Source organism: Rhizophagus irregularis, chromosome 5 (genome assembly GCF_026210795.1).
Source record: "Rhizophagus irregularis chromosome 5, complete sequence".
Classification (NCBI taxonomy): Eukaryota; Fungi; Glomeromycota; class Glomeromycetes; order Glomerales; family Glomeraceae; genus Rhizophagus; species Rhizophagus irregularis.
This window is the reverse complement of record NC_089433.1, coordinates 3,141,559-3,156,890: the sequence shown is the minus strand read 5'-3', so window position 1 is coordinate 3,156,890 and position 15,332 is coordinate 3,141,559. Positions and strand designations below refer to the sequence as shown.

The 15,332-nt window shown below is 28.6% G+C and overlaps 5 protein-coding genes across 5 annotated transcripts; 1 reads left to right on the top strand and 4 right to left on the bottom strand.

Annotated features, from left to right (window-relative positions):
• OCT59_025221 (uncharacterized protein) lies at positions 1-901 on the top strand (the record flags this gene model as incomplete). Its single annotated transcript, XM_025312136.1, has 4 exons — positions 1-12; positions 82-180; positions 354-453; positions 528-901. The coding sequence occupies 4 exons, from the start codon at positions 1-3 to the stop codon at positions 899-901; spliced, it is 585 nt and encodes a 194-aa protein (XP_025164977.1).
• A 2,392-nt stretch (positions 902-3,293) lies between these two features.
• OCT59_025220 (uncharacterized protein) lies at positions 3,294-3,551 on the bottom strand (the record flags this gene model as incomplete). The annotated part of the gene is made up of 1 exon (XM_066136936.1): positions 3,294-3,551. One exon carries the CDS (start codon positions 3,549-3,551, stop codon positions 3,294-3,296), a length of 258 nt encoding a protein of 85 aa, XP_065991947.1.
• Positions 3,552-6,446: 2,895 nt separating this feature from the next.
• Positions 6,447-7,411, bottom strand: OCT59_025219 (uncharacterized protein; the record flags this gene model as incomplete). The annotated part of the gene is made up of 2 exons (XM_066136924.1): positions 6,447-7,032; positions 7,270-7,411. 2 exons carry the CDS (start codon positions 7,409-7,411, stop codon positions 6,725-6,727), a joined length of 450 nt encoding a protein of 149 aa, XP_065991946.1. The 3' UTR covers positions 6,447-6,724.
• A 1,917-nt stretch (positions 7,412-9,328) lies between these two features.
• Positions 9,329-11,951, bottom strand: OCT59_025218 (uncharacterized protein). Its single transcript, XM_066136918.1, has 10 exons — positions 11,586-11,951; positions 11,446-11,509; positions 11,283-11,368; positions 10,985-11,179; positions 10,591-10,915; positions 10,410-10,459; positions 10,251-10,331; positions 9,878-10,146; positions 9,741-9,793; positions 9,329-9,663 (listed from the first exon to the last, which is right to left on the bottom strand). The coding sequence occupies exons 1-10, from the start codon at positions 11,859-11,861 to the stop codon at positions 9,539-9,541; spliced, it is 1,524 nt and encodes a 507-aa protein (XP_065991945.1). The 5' UTR covers positions 11,862-11,951; the 3' UTR covers positions 9,329-9,538.
• Positions 11,952-13,619: 1,668 nt separating this feature from the next.
• Positions 13,620-14,994, bottom strand: OCT59_025217 (uncharacterized protein; the record flags this gene model as incomplete). Its single annotated transcript, XM_066136910.1, has 12 exons — positions 13,620-13,709; positions 13,797-13,814; positions 13,873-13,887; positions 13,955-13,983; positions 14,063-14,096; positions 14,171-14,201; positions 14,272-14,329; positions 14,424-14,450; positions 14,523-14,555; positions 14,629-14,662; positions 14,735-14,746; positions 14,983-14,994. 12 exons carry the CDS (start codon positions 14,992-14,994, stop codon positions 13,620-13,622), a joined length of 393 nt encoding a protein of 130 aa, XP_065991944.1.
• Between the last annotated feature and the right edge of the window lie 338 nt (positions 14,995-15,332).

Sequence of the window (15,332 nt, the reverse complement as noted above, 5' to 3'; positions counted from 1 at the left end):
ATGGTAACGAATGTAAGTAATAGTAGATAACACAATACTTACAATCAAATTTCAAAATAATTTTATATTTTTTTACTGTAGTGGAACAACGATGAGGTCCGTATGCTTATTAACCTACGAAAAACAGACAATGAACGTTTTCATCATATTGGTCATGTCAAACGACCATTTTGGAAGGAGGTTGCCGGCAAGATAAATTAGCGATTCAGGTCAAATTATTCAGTGCAGCAATGTAACCAAAAATTTAATGACGTATTAAAAGATTACCGAGTAAATATACTATATTATAACTGTTATTATATTGATTGTTTCTTATTTTCTCTTAAGTATCAATTAAACATTTTTTTTATTAGGCGATGTATAATTATATTCACTCAATACCAGGTGGCAAAAATAGCAGAAATGGCGAAATGTACTATGAAGAGTTTAAAACAGAATTCTGGCAGAAGCCAGGTAAATATTATCTATGACCTTTTATTTATTTGAATTTTACAGAGTGTAATTTTAAGTTTTCAAATAATATTTAGAAACTGAATACGATAGGATGCATAGAGCAAATCAAGCGGCTCAGGCAAAATTCAGTTTGAGTTCAGCGGCAAGTTTTGCAAATTATGATCTAGCATTAATTGATAGTAATCAAGGAGATCAAGGGAAGGAGAATGAAGAAGGATGTTTTGTTGATAATGAAGAAGTTGATAATGAAGGAGAAGAAATAAGTTTAAGTAATCAAGAGGATCAAGGGAAGGAGGATGAAGAAAGATGTTTTGTTGATAATGAAGAAGTCGATAATGAAGGAGAAGAAATAAGTTTAAGTTTTTTAAGTTCAAGTTCTTCAAGTTCAGGTTCTTCAAGTTTATTAAGTTCTTCAAGTTCAAGTTCTTCAAGTTCAAGTTCTTCGTAGAGTAACTTTTTTCGTTAAAAAAGTCCAGGATCATTTATTTTTTTTTCAAATTGTTAAATTGCTGTGCATTGCATGATTACTTGGTGTAACACTTTAGTAAATCATGAAATTTTACAAATTTTACGTTTTGCAAAAATTTTATACTTAATAAAGAATTTTTTTCATTGTTATCATTGTGCTGCCAATAAAACTGAATATAAAAGGTCACGAAATCAATAAAATTCAAATATCACAATTTACAAAATCAACGAAAATTAGAATATTAAAAATCACCAAATTACAAGTAAAAAAACATGGGGTTGCCATGGTGACGGGTCGCCAGGTAGTAACGCCCATAATAATAAACTAATAAAGTTTTATTTTAATAATAATAAATAAAACCAAGATAAATAGATAAATAATTCTATATTACTTTATTTTATTACATATAAATTGCATTATTATTATTTTGTCAGTAAAATGATTGTCAGTAAAATGTACTTGTTGTCACCGGCATCTGCTACCTGCTAATAACAATTCACCTAAATTTATCTTTGTTTCTTAATGAAACATTAATATTCTTATGCTTGGTTTATATTTTAATTTAACATCTTTTATTAACTTAATTTTCAAACTGTGATAGCTTCCGCCACGCAATTTATTATTATTTTTCTTTTCAAACTTCAATAATTTCCTTTTACAAAATATTATCTTTATTTCCCATTTTCTTTATTATTTTATTTTTACAAAATGTAAATATTAACTAATAGCTTAAGCGAACAATAAGCATATTTGAAAATAACTTTTAATAATTAATAAAACAATATTATAATACTAACATTAGGGCGAACCTATTATATTTTCTTATAACATATTTTATTTTTGAGTTCCTAAAAGAACTATTTTTTACTAAAACCAAAACATATGGGCCGATCCTTGGAATCTAATTTTTTTACACAAAAATAATTTTATTAAAGCAAATATAAATTATCATTTATATAAGAATAATATATTTATACCAGATAATGCAAAAAAAACTAATTAATTATATAATTTTTAATTTTTTTTTAATATAAGATATATTAAAATTTAAAAGATCAAATATAACTCTCATGACAAAATCATTGATAATTCTTCGTGGAAATAAGCTATACAAATAAATTTACATTCATTTGAAAGAGAAAATCGAGATCTATCTAATGAATCTAAAATCAAGTGAATTGAATCACTAGTTGTTCAGTAATCACGTTCAGTATATTATTGAATTTTATCTAAATTTGATCATTAATTACTTCACATATAGTGATTCAATTTGAATGATCTTTGCTCCCTAAGGTGATGCCAACTTTTATCTTTAAAATAAATTTAAAATAATTCGTTTAATATATGTAGATGTTTAGGAATCATCAATTATATTATTAATATAAAATTTTATAAGTTTGATAAAATCTGATATAAAAAAATTTATTAAATACCTGTAGATGCAAGCTACACGAATGAAATTATATTCATTTGAAAGAGAAAATTGAGGTCTATCTAATAAGCCTAAAATCGAATGAATTAAATCACTGGATTGTGAATAATTACGTCTAATATATTTATTTTTAATTTTTAAATTTGATTTGACTTTGATCGTTAATTACGCCTCATCCAGTGATCCAATTTTCCTGATCTTTGATTCTTAGTATGATAGAGCAAATTCTCAGCTTTCAAATGAATGTAAAATGATGACGTTAGCATATCTCTAGGAATAATAATGCACGATTTTGTCACCTGCATAAAGTCCGATCTGAAAATTTTATTTTTTACCAAAAAATGCTTTTATAAGAGAATCCCAAATTCTTTTACTTTATTTAAAAGATTTTATTTGCCATTTAAGGATTTTAGTAGAATAAATCTAATAAAATAATTTTAAAAGATAAAAAACAAATATATAATTAGTTATTTTGAAAAAAAAAGAATATCTTATTATTCATTTTACAACTATTTTACATCATAATTATTTTTTATTTGCATGTATTTTTTACAAAGAAAAAACAATAAATTAAAGCTAAAAATTATGAAAAAATATGTCTTATCTATGTATATAAAATATTAAGTTTTTTCTTTTACTTACCACTTAAAAATAACTGCTATATTTGCTTATAAACTTTTTTGTCATATTTAATAAAAGTGAATAGAAAAATGATGGAAAAGTGATGGGAGTGATGGGGAAAAAGAAGTGGTTATTACCGTTATTTTTGAATATTGATTAAAAAAATTTTTTTTATTTTTTATTAAATCTGAGTTACGTAAATATGTAACACATATTTAATTTAGATTTGTGTAATGTTAATCTTACTAAAATATTAAATTTTTATAAAAATCTTAATTTAGACTAATTCCAAAAATCGGCACATATGATCTACCCTTTTTATACTTTTTCATCGTATTCTAAATTATTTACTAATCCTATTTCTATCCTTCTTCTTTTCTGTAATCCTATTCTTTCCTTTCTTTCCGTTCCTTTCTTTCCATTTCTTTCTTTTTGTTCTTTTCTTTCCGTTCTTTTCTTTTTGTTCTTTTCTTTCCGTTCTTTTCTTTTTGTTCTTTTCTTTCCGTTCTTTTCTTTTTGTTCTTTTCTTTCCGTTCTTTTCTTTTTGTTCTTTTCTTTTTGTTCTTTTTTTTCCATTCTTTTCTTTTCGTTCTTTTCTTTTCGTTCCTTTCTTTTAATTTTCTTCCTTGTAGCACAATTACATCATTGTGGTACCGTCTATCTGTACTACCCTTAGGTTATACAAAATCACGTGACCAAACTTCTAATTATCCTATGTAACCTCAGGTTATGCAAAATCACGTGACCAAACTTCTAATTATCCTGTGTAACCTCAGGTTATGCAAAATCACGTGACCAAGCAAATCATGTGACTTACTGTGCCACTAATCAATTTCCTAAATTAATAAAGTATCTTAACTATAACTAAAATATAACTATAATAAACTAAACTAATATCACATCGCATAAACTATTTATTTTCCTAATTACTTATTTTTTCAATCTATTATTCTCTTAATTGTGCATTTACTCTGATATTATGGTTACACTGTCGGTAAGTGATTGTCGGTAATATGATTGTTGGTAAAATGTACCTGTCAGTAAAGTGAGTATCGGTAAAATGATTGTTGGTAAAATAATTATCGGTAATGTGAATGGGTCCCTGCACAGGTGCACACAAATTTTATTATTATTATTATTATTATTATTATCATCATCTTCTATCTATCATTAATCATCTTCTAAACAATTAAAAAAATTCATATCGATCTGTAACGTTTAGTTTACTTTGTATAAATAATTTTTGAATTGTGCAACCTGCGCTTGATCTATTCTGTTTTTGTTAGCTTGAACGATTTGGTCGGGTAGCTGATCCTGTGTTGCCATAAATCGGACAATTTGATCAGCAGATTTTGATTACTAAAATTTATTTTGTTAGCTTAAATAAGTTTAGAGGAAATTTTGGTTTTTTTGTCTATTTTTTTTTCTATAATGTACAGTAAACTAATAAACAAAATAGAAGGAAAGGTAATGAAGAGAAAGAATTAAAAGGGAAGTGATGGATAAATGGCAGGGGAAGGACCCCGGATATCTCCAAAACAGGTCATAAGTCACACTTTCGGCAGATTGGCCCATTTTTCAGGGGCTCAAAAAATCGTTTTTTGTAAATATCTCGGCATCCAGTAGTCCAATTTTGATGAACTTTTTTTTAAATTGTAGAGCTAAATGAGGGCTACAAAATAAAAAAATGTTCATTAAAATTGAATTACTGGATGCTGAGATATTTACAAAAAACGATTTTTTGAGTTTCAGCAAAAAGGGGTGTTTTTGGCCAAAAGTCCATTATGACCTTTATATTAGATATCCGGGGTCCTGCAGGGGATGTGATGAAAAGAAAGAATTGGAAAAGGAAGTGATGGATAAAATAGAAAGAAAGATGATAGATGAATAGAATGGGTAAACTATATATGAAATACAAAATCCCATATCTCATATTCAAATATCCAACAATTTTACTAATAATTTTTTCTTAAATAAAATTTATATAATATCATAAATACCAGAGTATGTTTACCAGACATAATTTACTAGTTCAATTTTTTATAAATGGCATAAAACTTTTTTTGTCCCATATCCCATATTATTTTTTTTTATTTTATCAATAAATTGACATCGATTGGGCCAGAAAAGGCCGTAGGAAAGAGCACTAAAACTATAGGCTAACTATATTCCATGTGCGTATTCTGAAACTAACTTTCGCAAAAGTCATTGTAAACGGTCAAATATCAAGCATGAAAAGATGATAAAATTCAATCACCAAATGTAATTGCCAAATATTGTGAACGAACAAATTAATTATGAATTGACGTAGATGGATAAATAATTAGCTGAAAAGGATAAACATTTAGGAAGAGTAATGATCTACATGATGTAATATTTATCGAATGATTGACAAAGAACCAATAGAATAATTAGAGTCGATCAATTGCGGCTTAGCAATCTTTAACAATAAGAACGATTAGAAAGAATAATTATAAGCCACAAAAGATAGATTATAAGCAAAACACATAAAGCGAATTAAAAGAACATATAAAATAATGTCAAAAAGATTAAAGAACATAAAATAATATAAAAGATAATATAAAAAGATAGTATAAAGATGGAACGTAAAAGATAACATATTAAAAAGAACATATATAAAAGATAGCATATTAAAAGATAGCGTATTTAAAATATAGATAGCATATTAGAAAGATAGTTCAAAGATAATATATAGATAGAATAGAAAGTAGCATAAAATTTGTATAAATAGAGAGCGGAATTCAAAGTAATTCCATAGTTCTCATCCACGGAACTCAATAAAAATATAAGTTTCATTTAATTATTTGTTAGTAAAGTTTAATATTAATTAAAGGTAATAGGTTCACCCTAAACTTTGATTAATGTTTGCTTAATTAATTTTAATTGAATAAAATGAAAATTTTAAGATGAATTAAATATACATTTTTGAAAAGTAATAATTCGTAGCGAGAGCTATCGAAGTTTGAAATTAAAGGTAAAAGTGGATATAATTTGGGGAAAATTCAGAGAAGTTAAATTTATTTTATATTGTTCAACGTTTTATATTACTAACGCTATTTATTTTGTGAACCAAGAATGTTGTTTTATGTTGTTGTTTATTAACTTGTTTATTCGTTTAATTGTTCGTTCGTTCGTTTATTCGTTCGTTTGACCATGAGAATGCCCGTTCGATGTGGCAACTCTGTAAATTGATGACAGAGGTAATTGGGGGATCTCATCGTCGATGCCTATCTTTCACAGTCTAATTATCAATAACAATTAGAGGGTATCTGTACATGAGAGAAGACCCATATTTTTCTTTCGACCATAAAGGCCGCCACCTGTAAATACTGTTAGAGGTGAAATGGTTCACACTATTTTAAGTTGTTTTAAATGGGGTAATATATATTGAAACGGGTGTGTAATGACTCCAAAAAATACAAATAAATGAAAAGAGAAAAAGAAAAAAGAAAAAACTATAGTATAGCCAACTGGGAGTCTATATAAAAAAACAGTCGGCGGACTAATATATATAAAAAAAGGTATTAAAACTAAGGCCCAAGGGCATTAGCGAGAACAGGTAAAAAATCCAGTGATAACTTTAATCTTTTAGTTCGAAGAACTGAGTTATGGAGATTGAGTAGATCCCGGACATCAGAAAGGTAAGCCTTGCGTTTTTTCAGTCTTGAGTCGACTGGGTGATCAGTTGGTTGAAAGAAGTTAATAAAATAAGGGATAGCGGTGCCATACTAAGCACTGCTATTCTGTATATTTGTAGATTTGTCGATATAATTGTCATATGTAGACTGGGAGATTAAACCAGTAGCTAAGAACCATTTAGGGGTGTAGGGAATTAGAGGTGGAGAAGCAATCTTTGCAGAAGTGGGAATGGAAACAAGAGTTTCCAAAGTATTAGAGCGTTCATGTCTAGATGCAGTAGGTAATTCCTTAATTAGAGGTCTTGTTTTAACGTTAACAACATGAGGAGTCTCCCTCAAAATCTGGTGCTGTGGAGTAAAGGATTGTGAGGACGATGCAACAGGTTGGGAGGTTGAAGCTGTGAGTGAGTCATTGTTTAAAAGGTAGATGACCAGGCTGTAAATAAAGTGTCATTAAACAGATCGTTGCACATCGTACGGGTGTAAGATGGTGGTAACGAGATGGAAAAAGAATAATCATCCTAAAATTGAAACTCATTGTGATTTATATTAAATAGATGTTGAATCCTTTTCCTGATGATTTGCCTTGTTCGAGTTGTGATTCTATTATAGTCGCAAGTGAGTTTTCAAACAACTTTGCGACTCGACGTTGATGTCTGTGAAGTCTTTCATTTTGTTAATGTCTGACTGAAGCGTGGTGACTGAAGTTTGTGTTGAAGTTAAAGAGTTCTTTACGATACATGGAAGTACCCTTGAGACGGTTTGGATGTCTAGCATTATATGCCATATAACGTACACAGTATGAGGTACCTTGTCTGTTGGAACGAACTTCTTTAATTGTTTTATCGTTCCATCATTTGAAGAGAAGTGCCGCGTGATGTAATTTATGAGGTTTCTTAATCTTGTGATTATTCCAAGATTGTAAGTTGTCAGTGGTTGGAGTATCTAATTCTGAAGACTAAATGGTTAATAAAGGTTTAAGTGTTTTAGTAAAGCTGTATCGTTCCAAGTGTATCTGATGATTAATACAAGCACGTCTTAAATTGGACATGATAAATGGTGTAGGAATGGCACACGTAGAGTGAATTTGATTAGAAAGATTTTGTCAGGTGATATGATTACACGGGATATAAATCCCAAAGTAAAAATGATAACGTTTGTATGAAAAATTAAAAAATGTTTTTGTAGAGGTATTTCAGTGTTGTGTATTGTTACCACGTGATTTTATCATATCAATTCTATCCAGTAATTTTGACCGGATAAGTTGAAAATATTTTTGTTGTATGCGTCGGGGAATAACATATTGATGAGAAAAAAATGAGTCAGCATTGTGCTCACTTGGAATTTGATGTTGGGTAAGAGGCTTGTGGAGTTATAGCTAATCAGGGTTGATTTTATGTGGTAATCATTTGTGTAAATCTTGAGGTGAATATCATTGGTGCTTTGCGGTTGATCTGCAAGCTCAAGAAAGAAACTTTTTAACCGGTTAATCTCATAAATCTTGTTACTGCCTGCTTGATTAGAACGGGTCACGTGAAATTTTTTAAAAGAAATAAGAAAAGAATTTTTTAATTTTTTTTGAGGTGTTGAAAGAGAAAAAACGTTAGCTGAACTGCGTGGTTCAGCCTTAAGGAAAGCAGGTTGTATTTCGACCTGCATTTCTCTCAAGGACTAAATAACTGAGGGTTATAAGAGGAGGACTTTCCGTTAAGGCCACCCCGTGGTCCTTAGTTCCTCTTTAAAACAGTGTGTGAAAATAAGTGTCTACTGCAGATTTATAGTAAAAAAAATGGAAAGGGGAGAGAGTTTTTTTCAACATCCATATCCCATATTAATATGGGTGGCAAGTAGGATTCATCCGGATTGTAACACTAACGTGACGTTACACAAATTTCCAAAAAGGAAAATTTATTTTTTTATTACACATGATTCCAAAAAGGAAATTGTTATGCCAATTATTTAATTTTGGCCGGTAGGAGAAAATTAAACCATTATTTAGCAAAAATTTTTTAACAATTCAAAAGAAAATAGCTAAAACATTAGAATTACATTATTTAAATAAAGTTTTATATTAAAAAAATTACACAATCTATAAATATTTTAAATGAGATTTGGAATGGGATTTGGGATTTGGGATGGGATGGGATTGGGACTGGTTTGGGATTGGAATGGGTATGGGATTTGGGATTTGGAATGGGATGGGATGGGATCGGATATGGGATTTTGAATGGGTGGGCCAAAATTATCTTGATTCTGGCCGAATTTATAATGTTGGCCAAATTTAGTTAAAATCGAAAATTTTCATATTATATGGTCTAACATGAGCTTTATATATCTTCATAACCTAATAAAGTTGATTATTTTGCTAAATTGCACCTAGAAATGAATATATTTTGATTAAAAGGGGAAATTTTCATATTTAAGAAAAATCGATCTCAAAAAATTATTAAGCAATCCAATCAAATTTTGTTCCAAACGGGCTCATCCTTTATATGATGCACAAATTTGGTACAAATTTATGCAAATACATTTTTACTGGGTATCATTACTAATTTACTTTCTTTCATTACTAATAAATATGTAACTTATGAAGTATTTTGTATATTTTTATATTTTAAACTAATAAAAATTTTATAATTTCACTTTAAAAATTTATGAATTACCATACAATGATGTGATTTTATTGCAATTTTTAGCACATTTTATTTTATGATCAAATGTGCAGAGATCATAGTGAAATTATAGTGAAAATCGTATTAAAATCGTAGTAAATTTAATTGGATGATTTTTCAACAGAAATCACACAGAATTTTTTCATAGGGCATTAATTATCATCATATATACTGTATAATGTATTTATAAATCATTCCTAATATTTTTAATTTTCAAAATAATTCCAATATCTTATTTGTTAATTCTTTCGGTAAATACAAGTTTTAGATCGCGGGGGGTTAGTAAGAACTGAGCGTTTAATAATAATTTGTCCTTATTAATGCTATTTTCAGGGAGAGTCCATTTATATTTGAGCACTTTAAAAGGAATGATATAAATTACTTATTTGGTTCAACTATAAATAAATTAAGCAATTTAAATATATTTTACTCACGGATCATTGAAAGAATAATTCTTTGTTCCATTAAAGATAAATTTTGTCCGACACTATATGTTTTTAAGAAAAAATTTAATTTTAAAATGTGGTAAAATTATTTTATATTTGTAAAAAGAAGTACATGCTGTATATACCAATTTCTTGGACCAGAAGAAAAAGTAACCCAAGAATATGCGTGTCTTTTCTCGCTACTTAAAAATCTTTCAGGGTCGTATTGATTAGGATTTTTCCAATATTTTGGATTATGATGAATTTGCCAAGCATTTACCATACATATAGTATTTGTTGGTAGAGTATAGGGGCCAAGCTTAACTGGCTTATTTAATCTTCTAGCAGTTATTATTGGTGCCGGTGGATAAGCTCGTAAAGATTCTTTAATAATTGCATTGACATATTTCAATTCCTAATATATATAGTTATATACAGTACACATAATATATATGAGTAAAATACAGTAAAATTGTAAAATGTGAAAATTAATAAATTATAGTAATGGCTTAATAGTACCTTTAATTGATCTGAATTTGGTATAATTGGTTCGTTACCAAGAATATTAATTACTTCTGCTCGTGCTTTTTCTTGCATTTCCTATTTATTTTGAATTACAAACAAATTAATGAAAAGATGTAAATTTTGAAAAATCAACCACAAAAATTTACCACTTACTGGATATTTTGCAAGAAAATAAAGCGAAACACTCAATGCTATTGAAGTGCCTAAAAAAAAAATTTTTTTGAAATTTTAAATAAAGATCTTTGTAATTCATAAATAAATTTTCTGTCCCCAGAAATTTATGTCCTAATTTAATCTAATATGTACGTACTACAACGCACAATTTTAAACTTACTATCATGTCCTGCAGCAAAAATGCTCGCCAACTCATCCCTTAATTGTTTTATATCGGTATTAATTTCTTCTCGTTCAGTAAGTTTTAACATGCTCGTTAATAAATCACGACCATTATAAGAATTTTTCTTAATCTCATTTCTCCTTGCTTCTATAACATCATAAATGAATCCATCAAATTCTTTGAGTGCATCCAAGTATTTTTTGTTAGATTTTAAAGGCAATTTATCTACCCATGGAACCATACGATAGAGAGGAGATCCAACAATTGAAACAACATATTTATAAGAACTTATAAGATGAGAAACTCCTTCGGATTCTAAACACTAAAATATAATCTTTTTTAGATTGTAATAATTAGTACTAAAGAAATATATATATCTTCCAACTCTTACTCCAAACTTATGTCCAAAGCCCAATTTTCCCAATGCTTCAATTGTAACACGTTGCATAGTTTCGTATACATCAATTGGTCGATTTAATTTTGGTTTCATGAAAGCAAAAAGGTCCATCGTAGTTTCACCAACAATTTCTGGAGATAAGGCAATATTGAATGCAGAATTCGCTAAATTCCTATGAGTTCTCCATTTCTATAAAATAGTCAATATTACTTTAAGTATTAACGATTCTACTTAGGGAATAACGGCATTAACGCGAATAATGCTTATAAAAATCGAAGTCGAGATTACATACATCTCCATTAGCAAATGGTAATCCAGACCCGAAAAATTTATCTAAAAAACTACCAGGATCTGGTTCGAATTTGGTAGCATCATCCTCTAATAAATAATTTTAATTATTTAAGGGAACGTTTTGTTATGTTTTAACTGTACCGCACATTAAAAAAACAAATTACCTGATTCAGTCAATAAAATTTTAGCATATTCAGGGCTTGCGATACTTACTGAGCCGAAGTAACTCTATAAAAGTAAATAAATATATATTTTTTAATAAATAAGAGAAATTAAGATAAAAATGGGTGACATTGATATTTACAAAATAAATTCCATGGTCTCCTGAACGTCTTTGAATTAAATCCTCAATTTCATCATAGTTTTTTTGTTGTAAATTGGCCCACAATATTTCTAATGTAGAAACATTTGGAATACTCTCAAGTCCTTCAGGTTTTTTATTAATTTTACGAATGAAATTAATAACAACAATCAAGATAATAACGAAAAATATTGATATAAACATTTTTTTGTTTAAAAGTACATGCTGTAGGTACTGTACAGACAGTATATTTATATAATTACTTGTTACATGAAACATTATAGGCCCAATTTAGTAAGGTATTTTGGTCTTTCGAGATTTACGAATTATAAAATTCGGAAGGTTTTATCTAACCTGAATGCAAAATTATCATGCACTTGATTATGCCTACGGCACCCCATAGAAAATTTAAAATACACATGACGAACTATATTAGTTCCCTTAATTTGTATAAGCATTGTATTAGAAATTTCTCTTTTTAGCTAAGGGGTGAAAATTATTTTAATTAATGATCGACAAGTGATGCGACATTTCCGATGGCTGTTAATTTCGCAAATATATCGTTTTTTATTAAGGAGGTGATGCTTTTTGATTAAAGAAGTGGGTTGTACAAACTATTGTTGAAAAAAAAATGTATCGTTTTTGATTATTGAAAAAAATGTATCATTTTTGATTATTCGGTAGTGTCACATGGCATGCGCAGTGCATGCGCTAATTGCGCTATGTACTGTACTACAGTACTATTATTTTTCGCGTTTAACGGATAATCGATGAATTTATGAATTAAACTACCGCTATTTTCCATTTTTCATATTATTTACTCAACCTTTATTAAAATTAAATAATTAATGAAGTACTTTTACTAATAGCAACTCTTTACAATTAATTTAATATATGAAAATTGCTAAGCTTGTAAATATCAATACATATATATATTTAGACAAATTAATATTATTTTGCTATAATATATAATTTATATCTAAGATTCTTTTTATGTCCATAAATTAATACTTTATTATGTAATTTTTACAAAGTTATTATTAGTTAACTTTTTGAAAAACTGAAATTTTAAAAACACCAGATTTTATTAATGAAACCGCCTTTGTCGTATTAAGTAATTCGATTCTCCATAAAATTTTACATATATTCGAGCAATTAAAATAATATTTATTCTCCATTAATAAGTTGCATCTGGAGGTTGAAACTAAAAAAAATGAAAAAAGTTGGCGTAATGGAAATTTTTTATACAATTATTATATTATTAAAAAAATTATTAAAATAGATAGAGAAAAGTTCAAAAAATAAAAGTTTATTAAGGTTCATAGTATATTATCTAGAAAAAAAATCATGTTATATTAGAACTATTTATTGATTATAATATGTTTTAATTAGCAAAAAACAAGTCAGCCAAAAAAACCTGACATTTCCGCTGACTGGTATGTATTTATAACGTAACACTTTGTTGAATCAGATTTTGCGAAAGTTTTGGAACTGGTATCTGAGAGCACAGCATGTGATTTCGAATTCACATCGATAACTTGCAGTTAGATTCTAATTAGCTGATAATAAATGCATTTCATGACGTTATGTTAACAAAAACTTTGCTTTTTTTAGAAACCATATTAATAAGAATGTTGTGAAAACATTTCTTTGATAGCAAAAATTAAATAAAATAAAAAAATAGTTTTCACCGGTCAAAATGGTGCAATCGGCTGGAAATCGGATGTCCGATTTTAGGTCGATTTTGGGTCGATTTTGGGTTAAAAGTTCCGAATTTAAAAAGTTCCGATTGGCAGCAAATCGGAATACAAATTCGGAACTAAATCATTACAAATCAACATTCTGAATTAATTCCGATTTAACAAAATCAACATTACGATTTAGCAAATTGATATTACAGATTTTGAAATATTTTTAATATTTTTATTAAAATCATATTTTGTAAAAAATGATACAAATTAGCAAATTAAACCCACCAAAACCCAAAAACCTACCAAAAAACTCATCCAAAACCCTCCAAAAAACCCTATTAAAAATCTACAAAAAACCCTGCCAAAATCCACCAAAAATCCCTATGCAGTTTTTTTTGCACCGATCCACCTCATATCCACCCATAAAAGCCGAAACCTACAAAATTAAAGAAAGAAATGTTAGAATGTCTCTTATAGATAATTTCGAAACTTCCCTATAAACATTCATCTACTGATTACTCACGCCTAAAGAAGCCGAAACCTATAAAATTAAAGAAAGAAACTTAACGTGATCATGGTTAAGAAAAGTTCGCTCGAACTTTTCTTAATTTGTACTACAACATAACGTGATCATGGTTAGAACGTTTCTTAAAAATAATTTAAAAACCCCCTAACACTTACCTGCTGATTATCCATGCCGAAGCAGTTTCCTATAAAAAAGAAATGAAAGAAACGTTAAAACCGTTTTTTTTTAAAAAAAAAAGTTTCGAAATTATTTTTGAAACTCACTTTGGATTCTGGATTCCACGCCGGAGCCGATTTCCTACAAAAGTGAAATAAAAAAAAAACGTTAGAAACGTTAGTTTAAAGTTTTCTGAATTAAATCTCGAAACTTACCACGGAATTCGGTATATTAGGAGCCGATTTCCTACAAAAGTCATAAAAAATGTTAAGATACGTTTTTTAAAGTTTTCGAAAAAATAACTTCGGAAACTTACCTGGAATTCTGGTATCCAAGATGGGCCAGTTTCCTTATCTTCAGTAGACTTCCGGTATCTACGTTATAGCCGGTTTCCGACAAAAACAATTATAAAAAATGTTAGTATACGTTTTTATTAAAAGTTTTCGAAGTCCAACTTCGAAAACTCACCGGATTCCTTCCTTATTGGGCCGATTTCTACAAAATCATAATAAAAAAACGTTAAAACCGTTTTTTCTTTAAGCTTCAAAAATTAGTTTCGAAACTTACCTTGGAATTCGGCTATCCACATCGGAGCGATTCCTACAAAAAAAATAAAAAAAAACATTAGAAACGTTTTTTTTTAAAGGTTTTGAAGATTATTTTCGAAACTTACCTTGGAATTTGGCCATCCACTTTGGAGCCGATTCCTACAAAAAAGAAATAAAAAAAAGTTAGAAACGTTTTTTTTAAAGGTTTCGAAGATTATTTTCGAAACTTACCTTGGAATTCGGCTATCCACTTTGGAGCCGATTCCCTAATAAAAAAGATAAAAAAAAATGTTTCCGAAGTAAAGGAAACTTCAGAAACTTTCGGAATAAAAAAGATAAAAAAAAGTTTTTTTTAGTGAAAGTTAAAAAAAGCTTAAATTCGGATAGCTTATTTTTAACATTAAAATGGAAATGATCACATCAGTATCAATCGGGGACTGTATACACGATTAATCCTCCTGTTTTTCGAAATACTGTACCCCTGAACCCATTGCCTTTTCATCGCTGGTTCCTTCTCAACATCTATCCTATCCTTTAATAATTCAACAATAACGTCCATTACCCGCTTCACGTTTTTACGCAACTCCTTTTCTTCCTCTTATTCGCAAATAGAGATTGAAATCGGGATATATCACACAAGTAAAATTTAACTAATTCGGTATGAAAAGTAAGGGGAAAAGAAATAAAAAAGGATAAGAGTTGGTTGCGAAAAGAAAAGCGGATCACCACTATACTATAGATTGATAAATGTCCGATCATAATAATAATTTCGGGAAAATCCAAGTTGGGTAAAATCAGTGGATAGCGATACCTAATTTGGCTTGGGAAA